The 19,475-nt window shown below is 39.1% G+C and overlaps 1 protein-coding gene across 8 annotated transcripts in view; it reads right to left on the bottom strand.

Annotated features, from left to right (window-relative positions):
• Positions 1-19,475, bottom strand: part of INPP4B (inositol polyphosphate-4-phosphatase type II B) — a 270,717-nt gene that overhangs the window by 118,193 nt on the left and 133,049 nt on the right. For all 8 annotated transcript variants that reach the window (XM_053403297.1, XM_053403299.1, XM_053403298.1 and 5 more), the window contains one exon: positions 18,117-18,233. In XM_053403297.1, the coding sequence (XP_053259272.1) occupies positions 18,117-18,233 (117 nt within the window). The remainder of the gene's footprint in view (positions 1-18,116; positions 18,234-19,475) is intronic.

The following is a 19,475-nucleotide window of genomic DNA, read 5'->3' as shown; positions in this document are numbered from 1 at the left end:
TCTGATAGAGGTTATTCATGATATATGTAATCATTAGTCTCCAGGCCTGAGTTATAATTTGATCTTTAGAGAAGTATGTTTGAAAGACTGTTAGCTTCATGGGTTATCTGCACAAAGTAAATTGAACCCTGTTACTTTGGGTACCTGTTACTTAGGTACCCATTTTACTCCTGACTGCCAGTCCACCCTTTGACCAAAGTCAGGTGTCTACATGCACACCAAGAGTAACCATGTTCCTTTGGAGGAAACCAAATGCCTATACAAACCTCATTTGTCACACTCCACATTTGGAAAGACCAGAAGCCCATTCAAACCCAACCTAACCCTCCCAAGTTCCCTCATTCCTTTGACAAAATCCAGACTCCCAAATTTACTCCAAACTTCACTGGACTCCCTTTGGGGAGGCCAAATATTAGATCTTCCCTTTAGCTGAAGTCATATTAGACAAATTCATGGGAGGCCAGTTCTCTCACAGCCTAGGAGCTAAATCAAACATCCAGCATCAGATATAGTATGCCACTGATTACAGTATTTTGGTGAACAAACATGGATTGGCTATTGTCTCCTTGTCTTACATGTGGGCTTCTTTAAATCATCTGGTTGGCCACTTTTGAAAAAGTGATATTTGAGCAGGAAGATCCTTTGTCTGATCAAATATGGCTGTTTTAAAGTTCTCAGGATGCTGAGGGAGCATTTAGGAGACAAAATCCCAGATTATTTTCACTTTGAGCAATTTTGTGCCTAGCAGACACATTCTACATAATCATCCATTAAAGCTGGTATTCACAAAAACCAGACAAAAGGACTTTTGAATTCAATGTTTAAAAGATAAAGTTATTTTCATGCAAAAATGAAAGATCTAGCCAGTTTTCATCCCCTGAGGAAGATGACAGAGAAAAGAAAGCTGTCACCAAATCACTCTGTGGAAAGCAAAATATTTCTATACTTCCTTTAAGAAAAAAGGAAAAGGAAAATAGAGCCCTATTCAACACACATTTTAATAGGGATGTCACATTGTCAACAGTTTTCTCCACTGCTGTGAAAAAAGGCTATTTAGACTTTTACACTATGAAATTTTAGCAAATTCCCATAGCACTATCAAAACTATGCTATTCAGGATCCTCAGCTAAAAGATGGTGAGAGCCAACTATTAATCCACAGGCATGGGGGTTTTTTTAGTTTTGAATGGGACCCTCCCACCCTAAATCTGCAAAAAAAGAACACAAAGATTTTGTAGCCTCTCACTACCATACTGCAAGCACCTGAGATCTCAGGAGTTTCTATCTTCAACAAGAGGCAGCATAAGGCTTGGTTTTTTGAGGGGGAAACTAAGTGAACACTGCACCATTTACAGGTCTGACTGGAGTTTCTTACTAAATGCTTTGGAAGGTATTTTTATTTGCCAGTGGTTAACAAAAAACAACTATACAGTAGAACCTTGGTTTATGAACGTATTCTGTTCTGGAAGACCGTTCAACTTCCAAAACGTTCGAAAACCAAAAACTCAACATGGAAGCCTCAATACAATAGGGAAACTGAAAACGGAAGCCACGTGGCACATTTGGCTTCCGAAAATCATTCGAAAACCGGAGCAGTTACTTCCGGGTTTTCGGTGTTCGAAAGCCAAAACGTTCGACTTCCAAGATGATGGAAAACCAAGGTTCCACTGTACTAGTTTCAGGATAGCATGGTTAAGGGGCCTGATCTGGGGATCCAGGGAACTAACAGATTTAAGGTCACCTAGAAACACCCCAACACATCTTGGATCAAGCCTCACTCTGGCAGAAACACCACCAATTGCGTATCTACACCAACACAGTTTTCAGTGAGTGTACCAAGGACCTCTGACGTAGGTATACCTTTTAGTTGGCAAAGCTACTATCCTACTGTGCCTACAAACCAGACTTTTATCAGGGAGATGCATATTTATCTACTTCCCTCCTGATGCCATATAATGTTGGAAGTGTTGGGATGCAACTCAGCTTGTATTAAGGCTGATGGTGTGGGTGGGGTGGGGGACAGGGAGCAAACATAGAGGAATGTCAAATCTGCCTGTACTGTCTGTCTGACCTAACGTGTTAGACTGATATTCTGACCTAACTTCCTACTTCCCCCTTCTTCTCACTCTCATCTCTGGACAGAATACATCTTCATTTTATCTCTCTTTCCTACAGAGATCAAAGATCAAGCATAGCTCTTTGCATCTCCAACTTCATTAAGGGAGAACTAGGAACATGTATTACCTATAATAAACTTGGTTTTCATACTTTTCAAATTTAATGTCTCGGTGTGCTTGGGGCTCATATGGGAAGCATTCAGACTGGAAGGCTAATTCAACATATATGATGTCAGGAAAAGTGCAGGCGGGTGTGGCCAAAACAGACTGATGGGCCTAATTATACCCATCCACCAATCTGTAGTTGTTAGTAATGTAGCATCCATTCTTTAATACTAATTGGTGCATGTGACTTCAGGCAGTTATATATTCTACCACATATACCTTTGTATAAATTCTGCTTCCTCCCATTTTTCCAATTTAAAACGGCAAAATTGCTGGTTTGAAATTATTGGTTTTAATATCATTCCTATTTCTACCTGCACCCTCCAAATGAGCACAGACTTAAACAGTTAATAGTTAAAGCAGTTGTCTTTAAAGTGATTCCTGAATGGAGAAGCAGGCTGAATTTATGCAGAATGGAAAACAGCCAATTGCAACTGAACCTATTCCCTCAAGTCACCTCTGCTAGAATGCAGAATGATTTGGCTTTTAGCTGGCATCTCTCTGTAAAGAATGGCAAAATGCTGCCGTAGTAGTGCTGGTATTTATGTCTCAACTTTGCCAGTAGCCTCACAAAACAGATTATATTTTTCCAATATTTATATACTCTATAGAAGGGAAAGACTGTTTCTAATTGGAGTTACTCCTACTAAGAATTACACTATCCATTGAAATTTAATGCTTGATGGGGGGGGGGATACTGGATCCAAAGGAGCGCTCCCCCATGTGAAAAGGCTCTTCCACTCACATAAAAACAGTTTTACATCTCATGCTAGAACACGGCACAAAAAAGGTGAAACTGAATCCAAACATATTCCTACATGTTTATTTACTTATTTACTACATGAATGTATTATCTTTCTTTCTTTTCCCCCAAAACAGTTTACAGAGCTAAAAAATGGCAAATTAAATCTGAATTTATAGAAATGAATAAAACCCACAGGGCAGTCAGTCACAACAACAAAATCGGCAGATTGAAATTATATCTAAGAGGTAAGAGATTGTAAAAATTATTGGGCAAATAAAAAAGGCTCTCCATCTGGAGACAGAGAGGTATCAAGTTCAATGCATTCAAACCTCCTTGGGGAGTTTGCTCCAGAACTGGGGTATTGGTACTGAGAAGGCCATCTCCCTGGATGTTATTGGACTCACCTTAGAATACAGGAAAACTGGAAGACTTGGGAACATTTATGTGAGGTCCTTAAAGTATACTGGCTCTTAAGCTGTTTTGATCTTGAAAGGGAAGAAAATGCACTTTGAATCGTGCTACAAAGTGGACTGGTAAACTAGTGCAATTTGCTAAAGACTGGAAATATATGCTTCAAATAACCAGTCCAAATTAGTAGCCTATACAGTCGTACATTGGATCCCAAACACATTGCAAGTTGAACATTTTGGCTCCTGAACACCACAAACCTGGGAGTGAACGTTCTGGTTTGCGAACATTCTTTGGAACCCAAATGTCCGACGGGCTTCCAATTGGCTGCAGGAAGCTCCTGAAGCTTCCTGCAGCCAATCAGAAGCCACACTTTGGTGTCTGAACATTTTGGAAGCTGAACAGACTTCTGGAACGGATTCCGTTTGACTTCCAAGGTAAGACTGTATATTGGTTAATCTACTTCAAGCACGTCTACCCCATGAAGAAGAACTGACCCAAGTGGTTGTCAAAATTTTATCTGAAATAGGTAAGTATAATTTTTCATTTTGCTATATGCTTTACACTAAACATATTTTTCTTGATTTCTTTGGCGAAGCTAGTGATTCTTCTTTTATTGGAAATGAACAAGATATGAAACATAAACTGTTGAATGACCAAACTTGAGTTCCACTGACCGTTTTCCCTTCCAGGAAAGAGATATTTTAAGGCCAAAATCCATAGTTAGTCCCCCATCCCTTTTGTTGATTCGCAGCAGCAAAACAGAACTTGGGCCATATTAGCATTATATAAGAGGGGTGATTAATTTGACCATTACTAGTACCTATGGTCTGTGTCACAGAAGCATGCTTACATTGGCATTTTTTATTTTGTTCCACTTCCATGCTATTTCCCCCCAAGAGGCAGATTTGTAGTCTATGTATGTTAGATGCTTTTGTTTTCACTTTCTCTTCTCATTACTGTACCTTATTTTAATGCACAAACATTTGGAAGGTTTAATTTTATAAATAAAGGAAAACCTTGCAGTTATGTGTGGCTGCCAAGAAGTTCTGGAAATCCTGCAATAAGTTTAAGAAGGGTGGGGGGATTTAAATACGGTTTTGCTATATAAAGAATTCATTTTAGGAAATAAGTCTATGACATAGGATATTGATATATAAGACAGGAAACATTAGGATGAACAAAAAGAGCCTGCTTGGGTGTTGCTAAGATTTCATACTGTATTGGGATCAACGAACAAACAACACTTCTGCCCTCTCCTATCCCAGTTAAAATAACTATACTAATAATAATAATTTATTATTTGTACCCCGCCCATCTGGCTGGGTTTCCCCTGCCACTCTGGGCGCCTTCCAACAAAGATGAAAAATACACTAAAATGTCACATTAAAAACTTCCCTGTTCAATCTGTAACTTTAACACAGGTTAAACTATGTTTGAAACCAAATGCAGTTAAACAAGTGTTAAAGCTTCATTCAGTGGTATCTTGGTTTTAGAACAGCTTAGTTTATGAACAACTTGGAAATAGAACGCTGCAAACCTGGAAGTAGGTGTTCCGGTTTGTGAACTTTGCCTTGAGTGTGTTCCGTTTGTAAATTAAGTCCCCCGCTACTAATCAGAGGCTTCCTGTTGAGTCAGTCGGCTGCTGAGTGATATTTGGAGCTTTTGTTTTTGCTATTTTTTGCATTTTTGTTTGTGTGGCTTTTATGGGACTGACTTGCGACTGTGGCTTGTGACTTCATTTTTGTGACTGTGTGGAACTCGGTTCAGCTACTGATTGATTGATTGATTGATTGTGTGACTGCAGAAATAGATAAAAGCCCCCCCCCCATGCAAACAATGACTATCATCAGTGCACATAAGAAAAAAATAATAATTTTAATTTTTATCATCTACATTACTGTCTTATTTATTTTATAGTACAGTACATTGATTATCGCTTTCATTTTATGGATCAATGGCCTCATTAGTAAAATTCATGTTAAATTGCTGTTTTAGGGTTGTTTTTAAAAGTCTGGAATGGATTAATCCATTTTGCATTACTTTCTATGTGAAACCATGCCTTGGTTTTAGAACGCTTTGGTTTTGGAAAAGACTTCCGGAATAGATTAAGTTTGGGAACCAAGGTGCCACTGTATTAAGTTTTTAATATTGATTTAATTCAGGTAGGGTCAAATCAGGCCATTTACAAAATCAGCCACACCTATTAAAAATACAATGGGCATCTCATCTGACGCAACATGGAAATACACCATCTAAAGCTATTGTTTTAACAAAAATAAATAAATAAATAAATAAATGTACATATATACAGGTTTAATTAAAATTAAAATTGATATTAAATCAACTGGAATTTCTTTAATCAGTTTAAGCCTCTCATCAAAAGACAATTAATATATCAGAGTAAATGGTATGGAAATTATTTTTGCAGAAATGCAACTGAACCAATTAATATAGAGAAAAGGCCTATGCCACAATTTCCTGAACTCTTTCTGGAAAAAAAAATATCTGGTGTTAAAGAACGTGCAAAAGTGAAATAAAATTGTTAGGAAACATTGGCATTTAACATCATTTAGTGACTCTTCATGCGTCTGACTAAGTGCCAGCCATCTAGAACCATCTGTTATTATTTAGTATGTGTAAAACTGATGAGTGCTAAACTATTACATAATTATAGTTGAGAATATGATGTGAATCAGAGTGGATTACAACAGAAGGTACATACAGAATATATGTATGCTCCACATTTCAGACTCATTTATTTTTAACAAAGCTATCAGAGGAATGGGAGAAAGGTTCCGTTTACATTGAAATGTAAAAGTTGAGTGGCCAGAACAGAGCTTGAGAGGAAATGAAAAACACAATATAAATTCGGGATTTCCTTTTTCTGAGCCCTATCCCCAATCCAAAATAACCCAAAACTTCTGATGGAGTTTCTTGCTGTTCTCTAGTTGTTCTTGTTGGTCTCTCTCTTTCCCACACCCTCCCCAACACTTCTGCTTTCTCCTATCCCAGTTAAGCTACACTATATGGCCTCCTTTTTTCCATACCCTCCAGCATTTAACAGATGGAAACAGGGGCACTTCTGTGGGCACACAGAAGGTGTGGCCTGGCAGCCCAATTCCAAATACAAGCATGTTCAAGTAAACAAACTACCTCATGAAAGCAAGTTCCTGAATAAATAAAACAATTAATAAAAGCAGATCAAGTAAAAGAGTTGGGGGTTGGAAGGGATCAGATTCCTTTCTAACCTGAGTGAAAATGCCTTCCTCACCTCACCTGTGGCACCTTGGTATGCACCTCAACAGTGAAGCAAAATTTGGCCACCAAGATTATCTCATAAAGCAGTTTCAAATCCCCCTATTACAATTCCGCAAGCAGTTACTAGATTTTGTTTAAAGCTTGAAGGAAAGTTTATGCTCAGAATGCCCTCCTAAGGGACGCTTCCCTGAAACCAAATCCCAAGTCCTTTAGGTGACAAGCAAATAGCTTTTTCGTATTTGTCCATGCCTTAAAAATGCTCTTTCAATATATGTTTTAATCTTGCATAAGCCTCAGTCTTTTCCCATCTATTTTGCTGTTGCACTTTTTAAAGGTAACTTGCTTCTGATCTTACTTGGCTGCTTTATTGATTGATTACTTATGAGCTAACCTAGGAAACCTCTGGGACTGAAGAGCAGGAAAGAAATGTATACAATAAAATAAAAACTGTTACATGTACAATAAAACTCCATATAAGATATTAAAACCACAGAAGCAGCAGTCATGAAATCCAGCAGAGCCGTAAAAACAAAATCAGTTATAAAACATGCTGATACGCCTGGGCAAATTTTTAGAAAGTCTTCACCTCGTGCCAAAAAGATATGCAGTTATTAGAGCATTTATATCCCACCCTTTAGAAATAAAGACAGGCAAGCTTCTATGGGGAGAGCATTTCATATAGCAAGAAAGTCTTCTTTCCTGACACCTTCAGACTTAACTTCAAATATCAGTAGGGTGTGGATGTGGGCCTCTTTATGGGTTCAGCTCTGCTCAGATCTAGAACTTGGGTTCTCCTCCTTCTCAGAGGAGCAGAAGCACACTCCAGCATCACAGATGACCTTGAAGAATCTGCTGTTCCTGCAAACCCCAATATTTCAGTCACAGGACAAGAGATCTCCATACCAGTAGCTTGGGCTTCCAGCTGGCTCTCACATCACCCACCCCAGGAAGGAAGAGCTTTCAGGGCTGCCTTAAAAGTGCAAAAAACCAGGAGCCATGTATTTTAAAAAGCCCTACACCTTTTTGTATTATGAGGGAAAGTGAACTATAAACTGTAGGACAAACTGTGAATTTTTACACTTGAAGCTACATGGAACATTTATTTTGGCTGTGAAAATACATTAATTAATGTGCAGTCACAACATTACTCATTCCATACAGAAGCTCATTAGGGATGCGCTCAGCAAATCTAGGCAGGAAACACTCACCGATGCATAACACACCAACCTTAATTATAGATCATGTAGCATTTTTTAAAAACAAAAACAAAAAAACCTAAATATTTGCTAATGGATGTCTTCTCCATATTAATAATGTTAGCAGAAATAGTAGTTTTTTTTCAATATAATGAAGCTGTGTTTTTTTATTAATCAAACAATGCAATATTTAATTGCACAGACATACAACTTAATTGAGGAAGGTGATTAAAATTGAAAAATTAATTAATCTAGTAAAATGTTATGGGCATCTTTCCTAAGTTTAAATAATACATGAATTAGAAACACTCTCCACAACCACCATTTCCCAGCCATTATCAAGCAGCAGCAGCAAGAACAACAAAAGACATAACTATTTGAAGTTATCACTCTGTCAAAATGTCCTGTTGATATTATTATTCAGTGTCACAACAATACTGAAGAATTGTTAACTAAGGATCACACTTGAGGTTGCCACTGGAACATTTAGAATAATTATCAAACACTATTTCTGTTGCTGATAACTGCAGGTGGTCTTTCTGTATGAGCTCCATACATCATTTGTATCTGCTTTCTCCACCCCTTAACATTATGCTGATTGGGCCTTTGCCTAATCCTGCTACTCTGAACAATGACACCTCCATAGGGAGTTGGAGAGAAGATGCAACAGATGGAAGACAGGGAACAGTTTTGCTGGTGACAGCAGTGTTATGCAGGATGGTGAGCAACTGAGGCTTCCCCATGTTCTTCTAAATGTGGTGTTTTATGAGATCTCAATAAAAGAGGAATAAATGCAATGAATATGAAGGAGCAAGGTTTTCAATTGCACCCGCAAGACTAATCTAGGAACAATAAAACAAAAATGCAAAAAAACCCCCAACCCTACAGACTTAATGTGATCAGTATTGTTAAATCACAGCCACAATCTTATACCACCTATTCTTATTTGAGAATAAGTTCTGATGAATACATACAGTGCTTTTTTTCTAAAAAAAAATATTTAGGGGTACTCTCATTTTCCTATTCATATTGAAATTGTTGTTGTTTAGTCATTTAGTCGTGTCCAACTCTTCGTGACCCCCTGGACCAGAGCACGCCAGGCACTCCTGTCTTCCACTGCCTCCCGCTTAGTCAAACTCACGTTCATAGCTTCGAGAAACTGTCCAACCATCTCGTCCTCTGTCGTCCCCTTCTTTGCCATCAATCTTTCCCAGGGAGTCTTCTCTTCTCATGAGGTGGCCAAAGTATTGGAGCCTCAGCTTCACGATCTGTCCTTCCAGTGAGCACTCAGAGCTGATTTCCTTAAGAATGGAAACGTTTGATCTTCTTGCAGTCCATGGGACTCTCAAGAGTCTCCTCCAGCACCATAATTCAACGTAGATTCACAAAATGTTTAGGGGTATGCGTACCCCTGCACCCCCCCAGAAAAAAGCATTGAATACATAGCTTTTGAGTGATTCATGGAATCTGGCTTTCAACTTGTTTAGCAGCTGCTGCTAAAGCATAATCCATGTATACAGGTGCCATGCCTTTTCTGTATTCTACCCACTTTACAGTGGTAATAGCCATATGAACCTCACCAAGTGCCTCTTGAAAACACTAAGTCCTATGGTTGGCTTTCTATCTTATGCATTAGACAGATGGCAAATAGCAGAAGAAGAAAAATGGCAACTCATAATATGCTTGAGCTGTATAAAGTGTAGCTACCTGTGGAGTGCATACCACCACAAGGGAAATAATCTTTGAAATGGTTCTTGTTGTGTGGTGAATAGTACATTAAGGCCACTGGACATTTAACAAAGAAAGACATATGCAACCAATTATACACAGCAGTAAAAATTACATTAAGTGTTTCAAGTTCCTTCTGCAGCTGAGAGAGAGGAATGTAGCCAATTCAGTGATGAACAGAACAAAACGTAAACCAAGCCACTTTCTGGAATGAATCAAATAACCAAGCTAGCGGTTAGCCACTCCATACTGAGTGATACATCTCTTTCAAACTCAGATAAAATCTCTTGTTCCCCTAGCTTGGTAGAGCTGAAGTAAGGAAATCCCCTTTCTCCCCATTAGAAGGAGTAAACAATTTAAACAAGCATTGAAGAAGTGTTATGCTCAGAGGCTCTTGTGAGGTATCAATAACATATGCAAATAAAATAACAATGCAATAGGTCTCCTAAAGGGTTGGAAATAATCAAGGAAGAAAAGTCCATTATGCATTTAGTCACAGTGGCTATATGCAACCTCCAAGTTGAGAGGCAGTACACCACAAAGTACTTGCTTCTGGGTTTCTCAGGAAGTATCTGGTTTACTACTATGGGAAATGGGATGCTGGACAAGTAATTCTTCTACATTCGTACCTTGGTTTTCGACCAGAATGCATTCCAGGAGTCCATTCAACTCCCCGGAACCGTTCAAAAACTAAGGCGCGGCTTCCAATTGGCTGCAGGGGTGTCCTTCAGCCAATCAGAAGCCACACCAGAACGTTTGGCTTCCGAAAATTGTTCAAAATTTCCGGGTTTCACTTCCAGGTTTCGATTGTTCGGGAGACGATTTGTTTGGGAGCCAAGGCGTTTGAGATCCAAGGTACGACTGTATTTCATTTGTACATTTATCTAGCTGCTCCAGATCTGGTTGCCACAGGAAAGCAGGAGACAAAGACAGAGAGATGAGGGCTCCAACCTGCACTAAACATTTAAAGCAGTATCATATCACTTTAAACAATCATGGCTTCTCTCAAGGAATCCTGGGAACTGTACTTTGTTAAGGGTGCTGAGAGTTGTTACACGCCCCCCATTTCCCACAGAAAGCTACAGTTCTCAATTCCTCCTCCTAGGTAACTCTGGGAAATATAGCTCTGTGAGGGGTATAAAGGTCCCCTAGAAGCACTCAGCACTCTTTACAAACCATAGTACTCATGTTTCTTTGGGAGCAGCTATGACTGCCTAAAAAGCTGGTCATATTCAAATAACTTTTATTCAGAGTAGATCCACTGAAATTAATAATGACCGTAATAACTTAGGTACATTAATTTCCATGGGTTTCCTTTGAGAAAAAGTCAAATGCAACACCCGAAAACAAATTATACAGCTTGACAAATATTTTCTGTCATCTCTCTCTCTCATATTTTTCAAGTTCAATTCAAGGGGAGCAGGCTTTCTAGAGCAAAGTTTGAAAATTTGAGTTCTAGTGCTTGTTGGTATGGTGCCAAGATAAAATGAATATGCTTTACTGATAAAAATTAAAAAATGCCCCCTTCTATTGGACATAAGTTCATTTATCCTACTCAACTGATATGCAGATTTATATGCACATCTGTCTCTAAAAATATACATTTATATATTGCCAGGTGTCATGCATAAAAAGAGCTTATATAGTTTCCAAAATTAATATACCTAACATTTGGAAGGAACTAATCTCTCCGTCCAAATCAGTCATAAGCTCCCTCATTTGAAAAGCCTTATTTGTACATCATTTGGATATATTCCCAAAGAAGGTAACTGACTAAAAGGGGTAAGGAAATGCTCTGCAAACTTTCAGGGAGAAGAGATAGAAATGTAGTGATCCATTTTCCTTCTTAATCCTGTCGAATTAAAACACAAACCAATAGTGCCTCGTGGAGCAGGAGTGTACACAACTTGTGATGCATAATGTAGTTTTCATTCTGCTTCACACTACATGCTCCAATTCACCCCCAAATTCATAGGCAGGAAGCAAAACAAGTAGGCTTACTCAGTCCCTGATTAGGAAGACACAATTCTCTTCACTTCTAATGATCAGGTTGCGAGTTCCACTGCCTATGTAGTCAAAATGGCACCATCCACACTCAACAGGGAATATCAGCAAGCTTGGAAGAACCACAAGGTTTACAGATGTACCAAACAATCATTGGGGGAACAGAAGGGGGAAAACATCCCAAAGTACTTAGTGGGCATGCTCAGTAGACAAATACTGGCAGACTGCTAGGGAGAGAAAGAAGAAAAGGGCACAGGGTGGGGGAGAATGGAATACAGTGGGCTCGAATTCTGATCAGGGATCACTCCTATAAATCCCACTTGTAGGATCTCACTCATGGGCTTCCATTCATTTGCCTTGCTGGGTCTCCTGAGGCTTGGTGCCTGGCAGGACTAGAGCAGTTTGTAGATGTGTGGGTCGCACGTTAGCCACATTTCTTCCTCTTCTTTCCCAATACCTTGGCTGCCCATAGAATACTTCTCCATTAGTTAGGAGTTATAACCACCCAGGGAGAGGGTGCTCTTGCCTGTGGCTTCCCATCTCTGTCAGCTCTTCAAGGAAGCCCACTAAGCACCTACTTGGGAGTCATTTTGGACTCACAGCTGTCCATGGAGGCACAGGTCAAATCTGTGTCCAGGGCAGCTGTTTACCAGCTCCATCTGGTACGTAGGCTGAGACCCTATCTGCCTGCGGACTGTCTCGTCAGAGTGGTGCATGCTCTGGTTATCTCCCGCTTGGATTACTGCAATGCGCTCTACGTGGGGCTACCTTTGAAGGTGACTCGGAAACTACAACTAATCCAGAATGCAGCAGCTAGACTGGTGACTGGGAGCGGCCGCCGAGACCATATAACACCGGTCTTGAAAGACCTACATTGGCTCCCAGTACGTTTCCGAGCACAATTCAAAGTGTTGGTGCTGACCTTTAAAGCCCTAAACGGCCTCGGTCCAGTATACCTGAAGGAGCGTCTCCACCCCCATCATTCTGCCCGGACGCTGAGGTCTAGCGCCGAGGGCCTTCTGGCGGTTCCCTCATTGCGAGAAGCAAAGCTACAGGGAACCAGGCAGAGGGCCTTCTCGGTAGTGGCGCCCGCCCTGTGGAATGCCCTTCCAGCAGATGTCAAAGAGATAAACAACTACCTGACATTCAGAAGACATCTTAAGGCAGCCCTGTTCAGGGAAGTTTTTAACGTGTGATATTTTACTGTATTTTTGGTTTTTATGGAAGCCGCCCAGAGTGGCTGGGGAGGCCCAGCCAGATGGGCGGGGTATAAATAATAAATTATTATTATTATTATTATTACTCTATTATCCTTTTGTGTCAGACACTGAAGTGGATCAGGATTTTAAAATTCTCTTACACTCTGCTGTTTTGATATTGTTTTAATGTTTTGTGGTATTTGTTATATTATTATTATTGTGTTTTATTGTTTCAATGCAATGTAGATTGCCCTTGGGGTCAGCTGATATAAGGAAAGCCTCAAAACAAATGACACAAACCTCCCATTGCACACAGATACGCGTTGTTCTAACTGTGTAGCAGTCTATACAATGAGTGACTCAATGCACCACTCAGAAACTGGCTGCTACCCCCTCAAAAGTGTTCAGACCAAGATAGCTTATTTATATCTTACTTTATTGTTCCAGTTGTTCAGCTGAAGGACTGTGCCCAGCACATGTCATTTTTTCCCTATAGTGCAAAGTCCTTTCATAACACTGCAAGATGAACAGAGCAAAAATGTATGACCTTTCAATAGATGGCAAAGAACGGAGACGGTAACTTTCAGAAGGAAGAGTGAATGGATTTTTCAAGTCAAATTGTCAGAATAATTATATTTTGTTTACCAACACCTGGTATTTGAAAACGAATAATCCTGAAGTGCTAAGAAGAAATCAGAATACAATACAGTGGTACCTCGGGTTAAGTACTTAATTCATCTGGGAGGCCCGTTCTTAACCTGAAACTGTTCTTAACCTGAAGCACCACTTTAGCTAATGGGGCCTCCTGCTGCTGCTGCACCGCCAGAGCCCGATTTCTGTTCTTATCCTGAAGCAAAGTTCTTAACCTGAAGCACTATTTCTGGGTTAGCGGAGTGTGTAACCTGAAGCATCTGTAACCTGAAGCATCTGTAACCCGAGGTACCACTGTACATTCCAAGAATCATAGAAGGGACCCTGAGAATCATCTAATTCTAGTCCAACCCCCTGCAATGCAGGAATATGCAGTTGTCCCTTGAAGGCATTGAACCTGCAACCTTGCCATTATCATCACAACACTCTAATACAATACAATTGTTTGATGTAGAATAAAAATGCATTTAGATACTTATAGTTGTTTATTAACAAATATTAGATTAAATATTAAGTTTCGCAGAACATAAACAACAGTGACATTGTAAAATAAGAGCTACTGAGAACAGCAACTCAATTGTGGATTTTGCCTAATCATGCGCTTGACATGATCCTCTTAAAAGACTGGACTGAACAGACCACAAAGCTTCACTATTTCATTGGATACTCATTTTAAGTTTATTAATTGGTATATTGATTGTTAAATTCCACTCTGATCATTTTTATCGTTTTTGTAAAGAACTATGTAGAAATTCTGGTTTTAGTATGCTGGCTGTTTGGCCATAATAATACACATTCATTCATTCAGCAGTGAAGGCCAATACTTTGAGCCTCAATTATTTGAGGGAAGATAAAAGAAAAAAGGAGCAGGGAATGCCAAGCAGGCATAGGACTAGGGGAAGGGGGGAGAAGAAGAAGAAAAATTAAATTTTGATAGGTTTCATCAGTGAAGTTGCTTTTCGCCTGTCACTGTTTTGCAGGTGGAATATAATCACATACTTGCACATTTAGGTTGTGCAAAATTGCAAGTATTTGTCACTCTCCTGCATCAAATCTGCCCCCTCATCTCTGAAAGAAACCCAGGCTTTCTGCAGAACAGAAAAGTGAACAGATAAGTATGGGCCAGCAATTGCTTGGTGCAATCTGATATAACCTCCATGCAAAGAAATGAATTCTCAATAAACAGTGAGTGTCACAAACTGATTTGTGGAAACAAATCAAAGTGAGCACTCAATAAACAGATAAATTTGAAAAGAACAAGTTTCACATTCTTCTGAAAATGAACTACTAATATGAGATTAAGTATTCCACTTCACAACAGCAAAACAAAAATTAGCTTTGGAACTTCTGAAGCTTTCACAAGCTTTCTGTTGTGTTCTATTGTGAAGCAAGGGGCTAATCATAGGCAGACATGGAACACCTAGGTGATGTGAAGAACTATAACTTAGATTCTAGCAAAAACTTAGATTCTTCAAACCACAAATCTTCTCAGCCAACAGGCCAAAGACAGATCCAGTAACATAGTTCCAAACCTTGTCTACAACACTGCTTTCAAGCCTAGGGGTGGTTTAGTAGACAAGGCAACTTGTGCCAAATGGTGTTGTGGTTTTCTGATATACTATATAGTCCAATGCCCACTGGGGAATGCAGTTGAACAACCTGGATTGGTTTCAAAACTCAGTTTAAATGTTTCCTTACCAAAGTTATTCACTTCCATATTTCCCAATGCACTTTTTGTTTCCACAATTTAAAAAGGGCTTCAGTGCTATAATTGGAAGTTTTTTTAAAAGATGCAAACCAGTTAGAAGGGGAGAGCTTGTTGATAGGAATTCAATATTAAAAGGATGTAACATTTATAAAGTAGAGCAAATGATTTTTTAAAATATTTATTTTTAGCTTCATAGAACTCTTTGCAAACTACTTGCTATGCTGTTCCTTTTTTATCCTTCCTCCTTATTTTACCCTTCAGGGAGAGGGCAGGGACAAGCAAAGCTAGCAAGAGACCAAAAGTCAGAGAGTTGCACTTTGCCTCAGTCACTTTTCCTGCTGTCTACTCCTTGATTGCTCTGGAACGGCAGTAACAGAATGGCAGTTCAGAGTTCACAAGGTCTGAATGAATTCCAGTGGCCAAGTACATCCAAGCAGACATTATTTTTCTGACACCTCTAATCTCAGCACTTGAACTGGCGGTCTATGGAATTCTACCTTTCTGCTCCACCATGCAGATTAGGAGGTATCAACTACTTAATCAATAGTTAGTAATAAGCAGTGCTTTTTTTCTTTAAAAAAATGTTTAGGGGTACTCTCATTTTCCTACTCATATTGAAATACTGCCCCTCAATATGGCCAAACTTAGATTCACAAACTTTTTAGGGGTATGCGTACCCCTGCGTTCCCACAGAAAAAAAATCACTGGTAATAAGAATAATATTACAGCTAGTACAGTGGTACCTTGGGTTACATATGCTTCAGGTTACATACGCTTCAGGTTACACACTCTGCTAACCCAGAAATAGTGCTTCAGGTTAAGAACTTTGCTTCAGGATAAGAACAGAAATCGGGCTCTGACCAGGTATACAACATATTTAAATTAGATAGAAAGCATGGATTTCTGGACCAAAGCTCACAATTTGAAAAAGAACTCTTACAAAATAAGGATAAACCTCTGCCTAAAATGGATAATTTTTCATTAGAATGGGAAACAAAAGGCGAGCTAGTTAAAGCTTCAATGACACTCTGTGCAATAGATATAGGACACAATATAGATCTTAACCTCTGGGAGAAACTTTGGAAAAGCGACCTGAAATTTATTGTATGTTATTCATTGAAAGAGAATTATTTGAAAATGATTCATAGATGGTACCTAACTCTGAGTAGGTTGGCTAAGATTTATAAAACAGAATCAGATATGTGTTGGAAGTGAAAAGTAGTGAAGGGAACCTTTTTGTACATGTGGTGGACATGTAAATAGGTAAGACTATATTGGGTAATGATTTATAATGAATTGAAAAAAATGTTCAAAACTAATTTCCCCCAAAAACCAGAGTTCAATTTGGTGGGAATAGCCTAGACAGAAATTCCTAGATGTCAGAAAAGGTTATTTATGTATGCAACAACTGCGGCTTGTGTTTTGTTAGCCCCAAAATGGAAAGTGAGCGAGGTCCAACTAAAGAGGATTAGCAACTTAACTTGATGGAATACTCAGAACTTGCAGATTTAGCACATAGAATAAGAGCAAGAAAAACGTACCATATTTTTCCCTGTATACGACGCCCCCATGTATAAGACACCCCCTATTTTGGGGGCCTCAGAATTCAGAAAATAGGGGGGATTAAGCTTTGGGGGAGGATTATTTGGGGGGAATGCTGAAAATTGCTCACCCGCCAGAACCCACCACATAACAGTTTGTGTCGCTTACAATTACCACTTCCAATCCCGGGATCGTGCTTCGTTCTGGCAGGTGAGCGATTTTCGGTATTCCCCCCCCCCCAACAATCAAGCAGCCAATTGCCCCTTACAATTTTGGGCTCGCGCCAAAAAACCATTCGCCCATCCCCCCCCAGCACTACCTGTGTATAAGACGGAAAAAAGCTCGTCTTATACATGGAAAAAATACGGTATATTAAAAGAAGAGTGGAAAAAGTTTATTGAATATTTGGAAATTAACTGTATACATCTGAAAACGCTGGCAGCACTAAGATAAATTCAACAGAGTAAATAATTTTTGATGAATGTAAAAGTGGAAAACTGATTTGAATGGTTATAGTAAAATATGCAGGAATGTATGACAAATAAAATGAACCACGGAAGGGTAAGAAGGGAAGTCATTGGATATTTTTAAAATTATCTAAAAACAATAACAAAGCACTGAAAATAATGCAACTTCAAAATTTAAACATGTCGCACCTCTGAAAAGTTATCAAGTGAACAAAATATATTCTTGGCTATTATTAATGCAATATGTAATATTGTGTTAATCATTCATAATCCATAGCAGGTAAACTAAATACAAATGCAAAGCATTTTGTTTTTAAGGAGGGGGAAAAGCAGGAAATGTAACACAGGAATGTTTTTTAAAAATTAAGCATTGTCAAACCTTTGGGGTGGAAAACTCTGCATGAGAATATATAGACAAACTGTAACTGGGTTGCTGGATATATGTTGGTAAACAATTCCTATTCCATTTCCTCTTACTAATGTGTGTGTGTAGATGATACAAAATCCAGTCTTATAAAGTATACATTCTTTAGTAAGTAATACATAAACATTTTTAAAACTGATGGCAGATGGGCTGCAACAATACAAGTCTCAATATGAGAATAATTAAAGCCCAGTTTGATTATCGTTTCTTTCAGAACTCAGGTCTTACATGACTAGAACTCTATGATCAGTAACATATTTTGAGAGAAGTAATTTTGTTTCTACCCTTCTTATCTCAATCCATTCCATATGCTGCCAGACACAGTTAAGAGGAAAGCCACACACAACCTTAACTCTTTCTTTCCTGGCAACTTGAAAAACAATTCAATACAATCAGCAACACTTGAAACACCTAAGGATCAAATGGACGGCAAAATAAACCCATGGAAAGATCAGTCATATTGCTGTGCATATTTTAGCAAAAGAGGCAGCAAGGTACCTACCGTGTCTTGAGATTTATCCTTGACATCATAGACTGTTAGTTTTATTTTAGTCTCCTCATAGATAGGGTAATCCGGCGGGAACGTCACACCAGTCAGAAACAGTGGGTCTCTTGTTCCCTGCATAGCACAAGCACATAACTCAGATTTAGCAAGGTAGCAGCTGTGTGCCATGCTACAGTCAGCTATGGTCAATGAAACAATAGCCACGGGATCTCCAAAGGCAAGAGTTTTTGATGCAGCAAAGGCAGATTTGGATTGCCAACTGCAAGAGCCAGAGCTACAAAGTGTAATAGCGCGGACATTTAACTCAGTATAAAGAGAGACGTTTTGAGATACAGAAGTTGAGTTCATGACCACAAACCACCCCAGGCAACTGTGTCACCGTATACTACGAAGCAGTACTCCTCTAATTAGGAACAGCCATTCAGCCATTCATTCATAATCCAAGACATATAAATTCACATGCACTTCATTTAAGTAGTCACATGTTACAATTCATGCAAAAGAACTAAAAATATGGGAAGCACTAGGCAAGGCCATAAATAGCTGTGTGGGAACCGTAAACTGGAGTCACCAAGTTTCCCAGCTTTATATACAGAGCTTCAAGTCTCCCTCCAAGTTTGTGCCTTTTATCTTCATGTATGGTTAATCATAGAATTGCAGAGTTTGAAAGGATGTTGAGGGTTATCCAGTGCAACCCCCTGCAAGGCCTAGCAGAGAGAAAGCGCTGTACAACTTGACTGCCTTTCCACAAGAGCAGCAAAAATCCTTAAGTCAGGAAAATAAATCAAAACCACATGTTTGGCTATGAAGCAGGGCAGAAACAGGCTGTGAACAATGACTAGATGACATTTTGACCTTCAAGGCTAGTATCTTGGCAAAGGCATAGGCATAGCTTGAACAATGTTTGATTTATCTATTTTATAAAAAAAATAAAATCAATAACCTTTTCATTTTAAGAAGTATTTTCTCAACAATGCAAGCTAAACTAAAAACTGATTCATAGTTGAAATGCATAGGCTTGTAGTATGATGGAAATAATTCCAGCTAGGCTTATCAGGATTTAGTACTAGAACCTATTTCTAGCACCCAAGTCTTAGCCATGGAACAAGCGATGTAAAAGAGAGTGCCTTTGAGTGTGCAATGAATGCCTTTGCCTCACCAATGAGTAAAGTAAGTGCAGAAAGTCACAGCTTGGCTGGGACTAGAATTTTAAAGGGCAGGAAGTATGACTTTAAAAGAGATTTTAGACCCAGCACCAAAGGCTACACCTTGGATGGTGCTCAATAAATTTTGCAGAATCAGCTTTAAAAATATTATTTTAAATGACACTTTGTGTTTAATATAGCAGGGGCGGTG

This window comes from Podarcis raffonei, chromosome 9 (assembly GCF_027172205.1).
Source record: "Podarcis raffonei isolate rPodRaf1 chromosome 9, rPodRaf1.pri, whole genome shotgun sequence".
In the NCBI taxonomy this organism is placed as follows: domain Eukaryota; kingdom Metazoa; phylum Chordata; class Lepidosauria; order Squamata; family Lacertidae; genus Podarcis; species Podarcis raffonei.
The sequence above is the reverse complement of the archived record's forward strand: the minus strand, read 5'-3'. Positions and strand labels throughout refer to the sequence as shown.